Source organism: Cheilinus undulatus, linkage group 23 (assembly GCF_018320785.1).
Source record: "Cheilinus undulatus linkage group 23, ASM1832078v1, whole genome shotgun sequence".
Classification (NCBI taxonomy): Eukaryota; Metazoa; Chordata; class Actinopteri; order Labriformes; family Labridae; genus Cheilinus; species Cheilinus undulatus.
Window position 1 is genome coordinate 25,987,327 of NC_054887.1, and position 13,476 is coordinate 26,000,802.

Here is a 13,476-nt window from a genome sequence, read left to right on the forward strand (position 1 = left end):
TAAATAAAGATGGAGTTAAACTCATGAGTACAGAGGCATCGTATGGCCCTGGGGTCATATTTTTCATGTGCACCAGCCATTGGTCCAAATCTAACCTCTGCTGTTTGCTGCATGCCATCTCCCACTCTCACCTCCCAACACTTCCTGTCTCTCTCCTGCTGTCCTGTCAAATAAAGGCAACAATGGCCCAAAAGGATGACCTGGAAAAGTCAGCTCATTTATGAGGTTTTGGACTCTACCACAGAACAGCTTGATAACAAAGCAGGGCAGCTTTTATAAATCTGGACCTTTATAAACCTAACTGTAGTAGCCTTTACGACTACTCTTTCTATCTATTTTTTTTCCATACAGAGTATGTGTGCTTATATGTGATAGTTTGTGCTTGTATGTGGACATACATTTGCCCCACATCCTGTGATTGATTGCAATTTAAGCGCATTGCACCAGCCCTTACATGCCCTCAGCTCTCACCTTGACAAAATCAATCTTTCATACTCTAAGAAACCCCCGCGTCTCCCCCACCCCTCCTCTTCGCATCTGTCCACCTTCCTAGGCCAGCAGCGTGGCGCTAAAGAAAGATAAGGAAGCTTCCCTCCATGTTAGATGTCTTTCTTTGATTAAAGGCAGATCAACAACATCAAACAGATTCATTTCTTTGCATCTGGAGAACTTCTCCTGTCTGTAATTTCAGAGCCGGTGAAGCATCAATTCATCCATCATTTGTTGTTCTTTATGTAACGAGTGGTGTTAGCGTTTGATCTCTAGGCTGGAGAAATTACAGACTGTCTCAGAATAATGCTGCAGAGACATACGGAGGCATAATTATGCCCTCGTTAAAAATAATGAACAGTGTAGCAAGTGTGGAGTAGTGATAGGGAAGCCGGGTCTAGTGCAGGTAAATGCTCAGGCTGCAGGACTGCACTGTGAAGAGGAGTTTATAGCTTTGCTGTGGTGTTATCAATCAGTCCACAGCTTTGTTTGTTTCATTGATAATATTGACATTGATTATCTTTCCTTTCTTCAGTGCAAATATCTCTTTTTGAAAGAGCTGCAATTTTCTCTCGTGATTTCATGTGAAAAATTAATTCATTTTTTAAAGAAGCATGACCTTGCTGTGTCTGTATCAAAGCAAACTGCATGAACGCTATAGATTTCTTTACAGTGCATCTATTAATACAACACAGCTTCAGAGCAGCTTTGAAATTCTAATCGAAAACATCAAGAAGGAACAGCTACAAATGGAAAAACTTACACATTGGAGCATTGTAGAGACATTAAAAGATCCATAGAGTTGGAGCAGCATGGCGCAGTTTTCATAGCATCATGCTCACAGCAAGGAACATGAATTAAAGTCGTTATTTTTCTCGTTGGTTTTCACTTGGCGCCCTGGGACAGGGATTGCATTTTAAGTAAATTAGAATTGGGAAATATTTGTTATAGCTCTAACAGCCTCCACTCATCTTGAAAGGTTTTCCACAAGATTTTGGAGTGTTTCTGTGGAAATTTGTGCCCATTCATTTTACAGGGCAGGGGTCATCGAGTTCATTTGACAAGGGCCAGGTTTAATCTTGGCAGAAATTCTGGGGCCAGACTTTCAAATAAACAAAAACTAGATCAATATTTTGGTCTGATTAACAAATTATTGTGCAGCAGGCCACAAGGAGACAGGCCTGCCCACAGAAACGGGCTGGGCCCCTGAAAATCCTAGAGAATGGGCCCTCCCCAGTTGTGATTTAGCACCAGTATTAACTCATTTTTTTTTTACTTTTTGCCCCCTTTTGCTTCTTTAACCCGTTTTTTGATATTCTTTAACATCTTTTGAACTTTTCCTGCATGTTTTATCCCCTTTGTGTCACTCTTTCATCAATTTTTGCCAGTTTTCTTCTATTTTTCCACTTTATAACCCCTTTTCATTACTTTTTGCATCATTTTGCCACTGTTAAACCAATTTTTGCCACTTTTCATCCATTTGGCCACTCTATAACCCATTTTCACTGCTTTTTCAGGCTCTTTTTGCTGTATTTCTGCCTCTTTTCGCTTCTTTTTGATAGTTTAAACCAATTTTTGACATTCTCTAACCCCTTTCAAACCACTTTTCCTGCATGTTTTATCCCCTTTGTGCAACTCTTTTATCCATTTTATCAACTTTTATTGTGTTTTTACAAGTTTTTAACCCATTTTCATTGCTTTTTTTTTCTTTTTGCCACTTTAAACCCATTTTTGATACTTCTTTCCCCCTTTCACCAATTTTTTACCCATTTTGACCGCTTTTCACAACTTTCCGGTCAACTTTTTTGTCCCCTTGTGCCACTGTGCCGCTCTCTAACCCCAATCTGTCCATTTTTCAACATTTCAGCCAACTTCAACACTACTTTAATCTTTTTTTTTTTTTTTTTTTTAAGTAATTATAGCTTTAGTAAATTTCTATAAAAAATGATCAAATATTAAGTCATTCTAAAACATTTTCAGTATTCTTATTATTATTTTTTGGGTGGATTTAAAAGCTGCAGACATTTAAAGACAACAACATCTTCTTTTCCACCTTTTCTGAATTTAATGGTCTTCTGGGGGCCGGACAGTAAGCTTTGGGGGCCCTATATGGCCCCCGGGCTGCCATTTGATGATCAGTGCTGTAGAGCATTCATGAGGTCAGGCACTGATGTTGGACAAGAAGACCCAAAGGGTTTGAGGCCAGGGCTTTTTGTGGCTTTTTGTGCTAGCTATGGGCAGGGTTTGGATGCACTGGAAGCTAGTTGCAAGGCTCCCACTTGTGTAGCAGTTAGCTCAGATGTAGCTATAGTACACCAGTGGTTTTATTAGAACTGGGCCAGACTTCTTAAAAGAGGGGCAGAGAACAGCAATGAAATCTTTTCATGTCAGCTAGGATCGGCAGGCTTCGGCATGAGCTTGCAACAGCTACAGGCAGGGTTCAGTTGTATTGTAACCTGATAAAAACAATGGCTGCTGGTGGAGCGATAAGCTTGGATGTAGCTACAGTGGCAGTTTTTATCAAATCTAGACAGCATTTTTTAACAGAAAGGTGAGCAAAACACTTGCTGAAAGTCTTTCTGGTGGAAAAAAATGTTTTTGCACTTCTCCCGTCTAGCCTCGTCATGAGTCTGATCAACCAACAAGCTGTGCCATTTAAATAGCTTTCCCTCCAGGCTCACATTACTTACTGGGCTGTGCATGCCTACTACCTAATTTTGCCTTTTTGCTCAGATTGGCCCTTAACGGATGGGACAGACAGATTGTTCGTCCAGTCACCTTCCGAGATTTTTTTTTTTTTTTTTTAAGTCCTGCCCTTCCCAAACACTTTGAATGGAAGATTTCCCAGATGAATGTGAAACATATTCCATGCAATAGACATGTGGAACAGTCATCTGGTGTCACATTAACAGAATCACTGTCTACCAGTGTGAACACAGATCTGAGAACAACAAACCACTAGGGAATTTGAGTGTTTTCTTTTCAAGAAGGGACTCTTGAGTTAGGATATATTTGAGATGGGTGTATTCCGTCTAGTTAGTCGGGTGACTTGGATAGTAAAGCTTACAAATAGGATGGCATTTAATTTTTACATGATAGGGTTCAAGTCAGGGCTCTGACTAGACCTCTCTAGGACATTCACAGGGTTGTCCCTAAGCTGCTCATATGTTGTCCTGGTTGTATGCTTGCAGCCATTGTCATGTTGGAAGGTGGACCCTAGGCCAAGTCTGAGGTCCTGAGCACTGGTTCTCAGTTCGCTCCATTCAGCTTTCCCTAAACCCTGACCAGTCCCCCAGTCCCTGCTGCTGAAAAGCACCCCCACAGCATGATGTTGCCACCACCATTCTTCACTGTTGGGATGGTGTTGTGCAGGTGATGAGCGGGGCCTCGTTTCCTTTAGAACATTTAGAACTGAGCCCAAACAGTTCAGTCTTAGCTGGTTGTCCTTCTGGAACTTTGTCCCATCTCCATTCAAGATCTCTGGAGCTCAGTCAGAGTGACCATCAGGTTCTTGGTCACCTCTCGTACTAAGGCCCTATCCACTGATTGCTCAGTTTGGCCAGGTGACAAGCTCTCAGAAGAGTCCTGGTGGTGCCAAACTTCTTCCATTTGAGAATTATAAAGGCCACTGTGAACACAGTAAAGCTAGCATGCACAGTACCATTTAGCCAGGCTTGTACCTCAAGGTGTATTTGAAGGACAGGTCCACGATCATTTCTTCTGAGTTGTTTTCTTCCTTTCACAGCACAGGACCACATAACGATTCTATTATAGCCATGAATAAGACTCTTTGACCTGCTTCTGTGATGACCTATGAATTCACCCATAGTCCTGAAGGCGGTAGATAACTTCACAATAACATTCAATGATTGGTCAGGATCACATTTGTGGTGTTGCCACTCTGCTGGCCAAGAAAAGATAACATTTTTGTTGCATAGTGTGACATGACACCATCATAAAAGACTAAAATATGCATTGTCTGGTTAGGCCTTAGGCTGTTAAAATGGACACTAGATTTTGTATGCGTGACCCTGATGAATAGATGAAACTTCCATGACAAAAACACCTACCAGAGAAACTGAAACTTGAAGCTAAATGCTCAAAGGAAGAGAAAGGAAGTTTCCAGAGAAGCTTCTATTCCTGGTGGGTCATTTTTGATGGTTTGCATGCTTTAGATCTTCCTCCCTCATGCTCCAGCCTCCGTGAAGTCTTGTTTTGGAAACTTCAGGAGGCTCCACAAAGTCTCACAACCTTCATATTGTTTATGAGACACATGTAGAAGCCCGGAACACCGTCTACCTTTCTCCTCTTCGTGGTGAGGAGCGGGGTAATCACACAGTGTCTGTCAGGGAAAGAGCTAATTACTGTTGTTGTCGGTCATTTCTCTGACAGGATTATGACTTTGGAACGCTTCCTTCAGGTGCTGAAATGAGGACCGCAGAACACGATAATTACAGTGATTGTGTCAGTGTCACATGATTGTAGCTTCATGTTCAATAAATTCCTACATAGAAGGACAGACTGTAATTAGCTGGTATTACATAAGAGGGAAACGTGAGAAGTCTTAGCCGTGCAAAACAGACATTGAAGCTCTTGCACTGCAATTTCAAAGATCTATATGTGTTCAAACAATTTAAAAGTCTAATTTGTAGGTTTTTATTTCAGCTCTAATGTCCGTTCTTGTTTCCTTCCTGCAGATTGTGGCCTTACGGGAACAAAATGCTCACATTCAAAGAAAAGTGGCATCTGGAGAGGGAGGAGAGGACTTACTGGAGGGAACAGAGGCTCAACAGAAGGTCCACGGCAAGGTGAGCCTCTTTAGAGATGAAATGTTTTCCTTCACTTGTGAATGAACACACAACTTTCACTGGCTGTGACTGTCAAAACACACATGGCAAACATGCAGGAGATGGACAAACTCGGTATCAGTCTACCTAAAGGTAATGCAATTTACAATGGTTTTCTCATTCCTGCAACCTGTTGGCTATAATCTGATGATTTAGCTTCTGGGAGTGGAGGCCAACTTTTTGCAGCTTCCAATGCAGCCACTAGTAAGCAACTTAAAGTCAAGATGCCATCTGTGCAAGTAGATGGTGTCACTCTATTTCTCAGCTGATTATGTGGAAGGCTATGGAAGAAATCAAATGCATAATCCCCACTGTACATAGTAGGTATGCACAAATAGTTCTCATACTTAAAACCAGGCGGGATATAGCCTTTAAAACTGCTGCCTATAACAGCTGTAAAGGCTACAAACAGCTAAAACTCATCTATTTAGGTTATCTTTTCCACATACATGTGCTATACACAATTGTTCATTTCTTCCTGCAAACAAGCACAATAGATAACAGTTTCAGTGAAGTACCTCACAGACATCCACTTAATGTCATTTTCAGTTTATCCCTAGAGCAGAACAGGTTTCGTTGACAACAGAATAACATTGATTTAGTCAACGGTAGAATAAAGGAGGAGCTGGGATGGAGGGTTGTAAAAATTGACTTGCAGAGAGAGCAGCAAAGCGTAACCAGGCTAGAGCAGTTTAGACATGGCAGCATGAGTGCAATTAGCCAATAGTGTTTTTAGAGTGAATCAGCTGGCCATCAGCTGATGGGGGCTTGTATGAGATCAGCTGCAAGTAATGGCACTGCTTGACTTCATGGTCTGTCTAAACTAACACTATACGCTCAACTAATTGTTAGTTAATGACGGTCTATAAATTTGTTGTTAGGGTCACTTAAGTTCAGTGATTATTATTCTAAAATAGACACGATGTTTGTAAAGTCTTGAAATGAGATGTAAATTATGATAACATTGTTAGTGGGCAAGCAACTCCATCTTAGATTCATCTCAGTGGGTAATTTTGTTACTTTTTTTTAGTGAAGAAGACAATCTTGGTATACACAATTGCCACATACTATTAATATGTAAAATATTTGTGCAAACTGAAGCTAAATACTGTCCTCTAACGCCTTTCGTACTAAAAATGATTGCACATGCAATTCCCCCTGGTTTAAACTGCCAGTAAGAACTCTTTAATACACAGTTAAAGGTTTTTATTGCACATTAAGCATGTTTTGATCTTCCATTTAGCTCTGCCGATACTTGAAGGTGACTCACAGTCAGCTGTGAGAGCTCTCACTGTGACCTCAGCGTCCCCCATTATGCCGGGGCACACATGAACCTGCAGAGCTGCATACAGATCTCTCTATGATTATTAATTCATAAAAGGAGGCATAACATCATCCATATTTACTAGATTATACAGACAGCCTAAAACAAGAAGCCCAAATCCCAACACAGACCTTTGAAATCCTTTTAACATGCAGACCACAGCGTCTAAACAGGGGATACCTGGGAAGATCAATGGAGATGCTATTACTCGGCTTGTCTGCTGGAGGAAGGAGGGAGAGCTTTTTAAGATGAAGAGTGTTGGTGCTAATGAGGAGACGCCGATTGTCTGCCCTGTTTTAGAAAGATTAAAGGAGTCAAAATGAGCAAGTGTTGTTATTGTGTGTTTGAACGATTGCAGAAGAAATCGCATAGGTGTGCTAATTGCTAACTGCGCTAACGTGACAGCGAGGGTGGATTATTCAATGTCACTGCAGTCAGGAAGATGTCAGCAGAGTGGGAATGACAGCCCCTCGGAAGCATAATCCTGTCCTCCTGATTCGTCCCGAGGTGATCATGAGTGTGACAGGTGGAAGGAGGTCAGAGAGAGAGGAGGTGGAGGAGTCAGAGGTGAAGAGACAGCAGCGCCTGGTGTGCATATTGACACGCAGAGCTCTTAAATCATTAAAGTAAGCAGCATCATATGGACAATCCCCTAATGCAGTCTAACGCATAATAACAATGATGATAATATGATATGATTCAGAGAGAATCGATTTACTATAAGAAGGTCTCATAATGACATGTCACTACATCTGACTAAATGAAGAATCTGAAATAACTCCTTTAAGGATGAGTTTGCATGCTAATAGCATATTAGCATACTTAACATTCCAGGTGTTTTTTTAGCATTCTTAACCTTTCCCAGTCTTTTTTTTGCCCCTGTCCCAACCTTTCTGAAACATGTTGCAGGCACCACTTTCAAAAATATGTGTGCATTTCCAAGAAAACAATAAAATTGGTCAGTTAAGGTAAAATGCAGTTTGCATACTATTAGCATATTAGCACACTTAACATTCTGTGTTTTTTTAGTATTCTTAACCTTTCCCAGTCTGTATCTTGCCACTGTCCTAACCTTTTTGAAACATGTTGATGGCACCAAATTCAACATATGTGTACATTTCACAGAAGAAAACATAGAATTGATCAGTTTGAGGTACTGCAGCTTGCATACTATTAGCATATTAGCATACTTAACATTCCAGGTGTTTTTTTAGCATTCTTAACCTATCCCTGCCTTTTTCTAGCCCCTGTCCCAACCTTTTTGAAACATGTTGCAGACACCAAATTCAAAATATGTGTACATTTCCAAGAAACAATAAAATTGATCAGTTTAAGGTAAAGTGCCACTGCCTACTATTAGCATATTAGCATACTTAACATTCATTTATTTATTTATTTATTTTTTGCATTCTTTGCCTTTCCCAGTCTTTTTCTTGCCCCCATCCCAACCTTTCTGAAACTTGTTGCAGGCACCAAATTCAAAATATGTGCACATTTCCAATAAAACAATAAAATTGATCAGTTTAAACATTATCTTGTCTTTGTGCTGTTTTCAGTTGAGTATGGGTTGAGAAGGTTTTGCAGATCACCCAGCATCACAACTTTTTTGGAATTGGTTTTGTAGTATTTGACAGATATAACCAATGTGTGTTTATAAGCACCTGTAAATGTATTGTACTGAATAAAATGTTTAGATTTTTTAATGAAATCTGCAGTGATCAGGCCATTTCTGTGTTGTCTGTGTAAACGCAAAGCTGAGAACAACAAACTGGGTGAATTTGCTCTCTTTTTTTCTAAGTCATTGAACTTCTAAGGTTTTTTTCTGTATTATTATTCAAAACTTTGCATATTAAGCCACTAAAGCATTCTTCCACCCCAATGTTGTGTTGCTTTATTGTCATGTTATTTAATTTTGCCTAGATTTAACATGCTAAAGTATATCATTAAAACAGAAAAGGAAGTTTTATGAGATCTGTATTCATCTCGAGAGAAAGGTGCTTGAAAGAAGTGCTAGCAACATTCCCAGACCAGTTCAAGCCTTTTTTCCATTTTTGTGGCTAATTTCCCTTTAATTTTAGGTTTTAGGAGGAAATATGAGGATTAACTTTGTTGTCACCCTAAAGCTAACTCCCTAATTCTGTTCTACAGCGCCTCTCCAACGGCTCTCTGGAGTCGGCCCACGAGGCGAGCCAGGTTGTGGAGCTTCAGGACCTGCTGGAGAAGCAGAACTACGAGCTAGCCCAGATGAAGGAGCGCATGTCCTCACTTTCCTCCCGCGTCTCCGAGGTGGAGCAGGAGCTGGAGACTGCCCGCAAGGACCTCATCAAGTCCGAGGAGATGAACAACAAGTACCAGAGGGACATCAAAGAGGTTACTGCACACATACATTTTCAAGAGAGACTTCAAAGAGGGCTATCAGGAGGCTAAAAAAAGCTCCTATTAGCATAAACTCACACAACTGCACACTCCCTTTTTATTACTGTATGTAGCCGCCATCCACACAAACACATGAACACACAATTCAAGGCTTTGTTAAAGCATAAAAATAAGAAAGAAGAAGGAATACATTTGAGAAAATTGCTCGCAAGTGGGCTTAACTATAAATAAACATGTGAAGCAGTATGCTAATAGACACTCCTGTTTGCTATACAGACACATTTCAAGGACAAGCTAACACTTAAGATTAAATAAACTAAAAAGACAAGTTTCCAGTTTTACATCTGATAAAATGTGGACACATGAAGCACAAATCAGCTATATTCCTGCTGGGAGGTTTTGTCTGGCAAGTTGCCGATTCAGCTTGGTGGCCTTTTTCCCTGAGTTCCACTAATGATGGGAATACAGTGGTAATGTTGTGCTACCATGTTCTATGTTTCAATTAAGGTTATTACCCTTACATTGTTTATTGACTGATAAACAATTAACTGTGAAAATGTAGGAGGACAAAGAGTGATATTTTATGACTCGTTAGCTAACGCCAGACAAGCTAGCAACTGCACTGAACCTTTTTTTTTTTTAAGCTAACCCATTATTTAGTTAAAATTAAGGTGTGATATTGTTTTAGTGTCTTACACTTTTGCAGTTGTATCTTGTAAAATGGCTAAACCATCATTGTAGCATCTAGCCACTCACTAGCTAACAGAAATATGAGCGAAAAACAAGCTAAATGCTAATGACTGCAACCAGAGGTTGCAGATTTTCTGGTTTGTTGTTATAGCTTACAATATTTCCCGATTTTCTAAGGTTGCTCTTAAATCCTGAAACTTTGAATTTGATGAATAGTAAGATATCCTGGACTTAACCCTATAAAGCCTGATTCCTCAAATAGGAAGGAAATTCTTATCTTATTGTGTTTTTTGCAACTGATAATCCACTAGAGGACTTTTTCATTTATCGTATTGTAAAGGTTTTTGAGGAGAGTATTGCTGATGATGATTAGAAAGAGGTCTAAAAAACTAAAATACGACACAATTGGCTTTAAAGGGCTAAAATTAGCTGACCTAATAGTTAAAGGGATACTTCAACATTTTGGCAAATTCACCCATTGCCATAATTCCTATGGTCTTAGTAATTGGTTTGTTTCCTTTAGTTGTCGGTGCAGGCTGTTTTTAGATCTGGGGGGACCCATATGCCAGCTGCACAGCTAACACTATGGAAGCAGATGGTATTTTTTGCTTTCCCTCATCAAACTCATCAAATACACAATCCAACAACTCCAAAATGCTCTCGTGGACAAGTTGTGACCTGCACATTCACCACGCTATGAAATAATAACGTATAATTATGTTACATTACGACACATGAAGCAAATACTCAGAACTATTTCTTGAGTAAACCACTAGGCGGAGTGACAAAGTGCAGCAGCCATGTCTGGAGTGTAGTTCCGGCTTTGCATTTAACTTTAAAACATCTCCGTCTCGTAATGTTCCATGATTATTTCATAGCAAATTTGCCAAAATGTATCCCTTTAAACATCATCACGCTCACTTGTTTAGCACAAGAGTTACTGGTTTGATGATGTACCTTTTTATATTTTTGTACACTGACACTGATACTGGTTAAATGTTGTCCTCAGACTGCAACAAGGCTACTTGCCACCAGTCAGGGTTGTATCAGTAGGCGTGCTGTAGCTCTGTCTAATGGGTGTACTCTTACCCCTCTACTACAGAGTCCTGCTCAGGTGTAATTTTACAAACCTGCATCTGCCTGCCCCTGCAGAGCCCAGAACCCAGCCTGCAATTAATAATTGATTGGCTGTGTAATTAAGTAAAAAAAATAGTTACAACACACCAACTATACTCAATTATATTAGAATTTCCTGACCTTTTTGTTTCACCTGTACAGTGGTGGTTTCAGTTGTATGAATTCTGGTAATTCAGCTCTTAAAATATCTATTTTACCTATATAAAAATATCTATTTACATTAAAAACTGGTGTTTCACTGACATATACTGGAGCAAAACTTGAGTAAAGGCATCAGATGAAAATGCTGGTAGTTCTACCACAGAAACAAAGCGATTAGGCTTTCACTTAAAAAAAAAAAAAACTCAATGGAGCTGTTCCATGCCTGTCATGTCAGCCTAGAATGAATTAGCAGATAGCTGTGCACAGAAGTCTGATTGCAGTGCAGACAACTTTCTGCATCTTTTGTTTTAGGAATGGACACGCCATGGCTCCAGACTGAACTATGTCCACGCTTAAATGAACAGATCAGATCAGTGTTCATCAAAAATATGCCTTTCAACTTCGACATCATATAATTAGATTTTCTACCCATAGCTGCACGTTTTCACTGACCTGGTGCAGGACATTACTTTACCACCCATACGTAAATGTTGCTGTAAAAGTTTCTGCACGCCAGATCATGCAATGTATTTCCCAACCTTTTGTTCCCGGTACCCCTCTGACTCAGGGACTGATGCTGCTAGAAACTGATACACACTCTTGAGGCGTTTATTTAAAGCATGCAGATTACACAGCAGATTTTTCATGACTGTAATCAAAGGGATACTGTTGCTATTTTTAGATACCATGGGATATTATATTACTGTGTCACCAAGGAACATCTCCAGTACAACTTGGAACAGCAGCATGAGCTACTTTTATCTATGACTTCATAACACTGCCGTAGATCAGCCACTGTGTTAATTAATATGGTCAATTAAAGACCCAAACATAAGCCTACAAAATGCACATCAATTATAGCACCACTCTGGTGTCATGAGTTTACTCTGCCCTCTCTTAAAACCACAGATTCAGTGACATAAACTGTGTAACATTTCATTGTGAAATCATATATACTTACATGTAGGAAATTAACTCTCAGAGCTTCTGAGACAGTGGTGCATTATGGGGGTAGGGGCCTTCTTTCATGATGCAAGCTTCCACTTAATGAAGCTTAATCATTCAATTTTGCAGAATTTTGCATTTATCTCATTACCAGTGTGGATTATACTGTCCCCTTGTCATATGGAGCAACTTAAAGCTATGATTAGTGTCTCCATTATACGCTTTGTGATGGATTCTGTGCAAAGGAATGTGACTTCATCTTTCTTATGTAAAGGTTTTAAAGAGATAAAGTGTACACTATTGTGTCACATTTGGAGAAATATTAAAAAAACAGCCCGAAGCTCTGTTTTCTGCTTGGATTGCAAGATAAGTGACTGCTTGAGGACTTCTGGGAGAAAAGGAATGGCTGTAATTTTAGCTTTCTTAGATAAAGCTTGAGTTTTTTTTGTTTTTTTTAATCTTCTAGCAGCTGCCTAATTGTCATGTTCCAGCTCACACAGCGATGACAACATTATGCAGCCTTGTTTAAGAAATTCCTGCTTTAATTAGTTTGCATAATTTATATGTTGTAATGAAATTACAGAGCGGTATAAAACAAGCCTGTGCAGATATTGAATTGCATAATTCATATCTACAAAATAATAAATGAATTAAACAAGAAGAGCTGCAGATGATTTCAAGGAAAGGTTTGTGATCTGAAAAAGCAGGAAGACATTTAAGGAAATGGTTTAATTGTCTCCTCATTGGGTTAGTGGGGGGTCACATCGTCTCATTATTTTATTTTATTCTGTATCCCGTGACTGCCCTAACTGTTTGTTTCTGCATACAGGCCATGTGTCAGAAGGAGGACATGGAGGAGCGGATCGTAACGTTGGAAAAACGCTACCTGAGTGCTCAGCGAGAGTCCACATCAGTGCACGACATCAACGACAAACTGGAGAATGAGCTGGCCAATAAGGAGGCGTTCCTCAGACAGGTCTGTATCATCCAGAGAGTCATTTTTATCCTGAGAGATAACCAAGACTGATTGTGTTTTCTGCCTAATTAAAGAAGGAAATGCAACATAAATGCCAGGACATCAGGTTTACATAAAAGTGTATCAGTTAATTGACAATCAGAACCTGCAGTAACGACATCACTTATAGGAGGAAATAACCTATCAAATATAATCATTAGAAGCTTCACTGTCCTTACTGAAACATATGAAACACTACAGGAATATAAAATATGAACCGCATGAAAACCACATTATTTTGCTCATTGAGGATTGTTGCAATTTTTTTACTGTATTATGCATTTTGAAGTGGGTGCCTCTTATCTCTCAAGGTACGCACCACCTGCATTTTATATATTTTTTTGTCTATTTGCACTCAGTACACGTCTGTCTTTAATGTGAGGACTACAGATGGAAAACAGCTTTATGCTAAATCTGGTGCAGCCATCTTTTTATTTTTGTAAATATTCAATGTCACTGCACAGTCCTGTTAAATAAATTAAACCTTAAACCTTAACCCCTAAAAGCCTGAT

At 39.6% G+C, this 13,476-nt stretch overlaps 1 protein-coding gene across 5 annotated transcripts in view; it reads left to right on the forward strand.

Annotated features, from left to right (window-relative positions):
• The window catches only part of ppfia2 (PTPRF interacting protein alpha 2), a 301,081-nt gene that overhangs the window by 229,608 nt on the left and 57,997 nt on the right, over positions 1-13,476 (forward strand). For all 5 annotated transcript variants that reach the window (XM_041780667.1, XM_041780669.1, XM_041780668.1 and 2 more), the window contains exons 6-8: positions 5,187-5,297; positions 8,809-9,030; positions 12,779-12,925. In XM_041780667.1, coding sequence (XP_041636601.1) covers positions 5,187-5,297; positions 8,809-9,030; positions 12,779-12,925 — 480 coding nt within the window. The remainder of the gene's footprint in view (positions 1-5,186; positions 5,298-8,808; positions 9,031-12,778; positions 12,926-13,476) is intronic.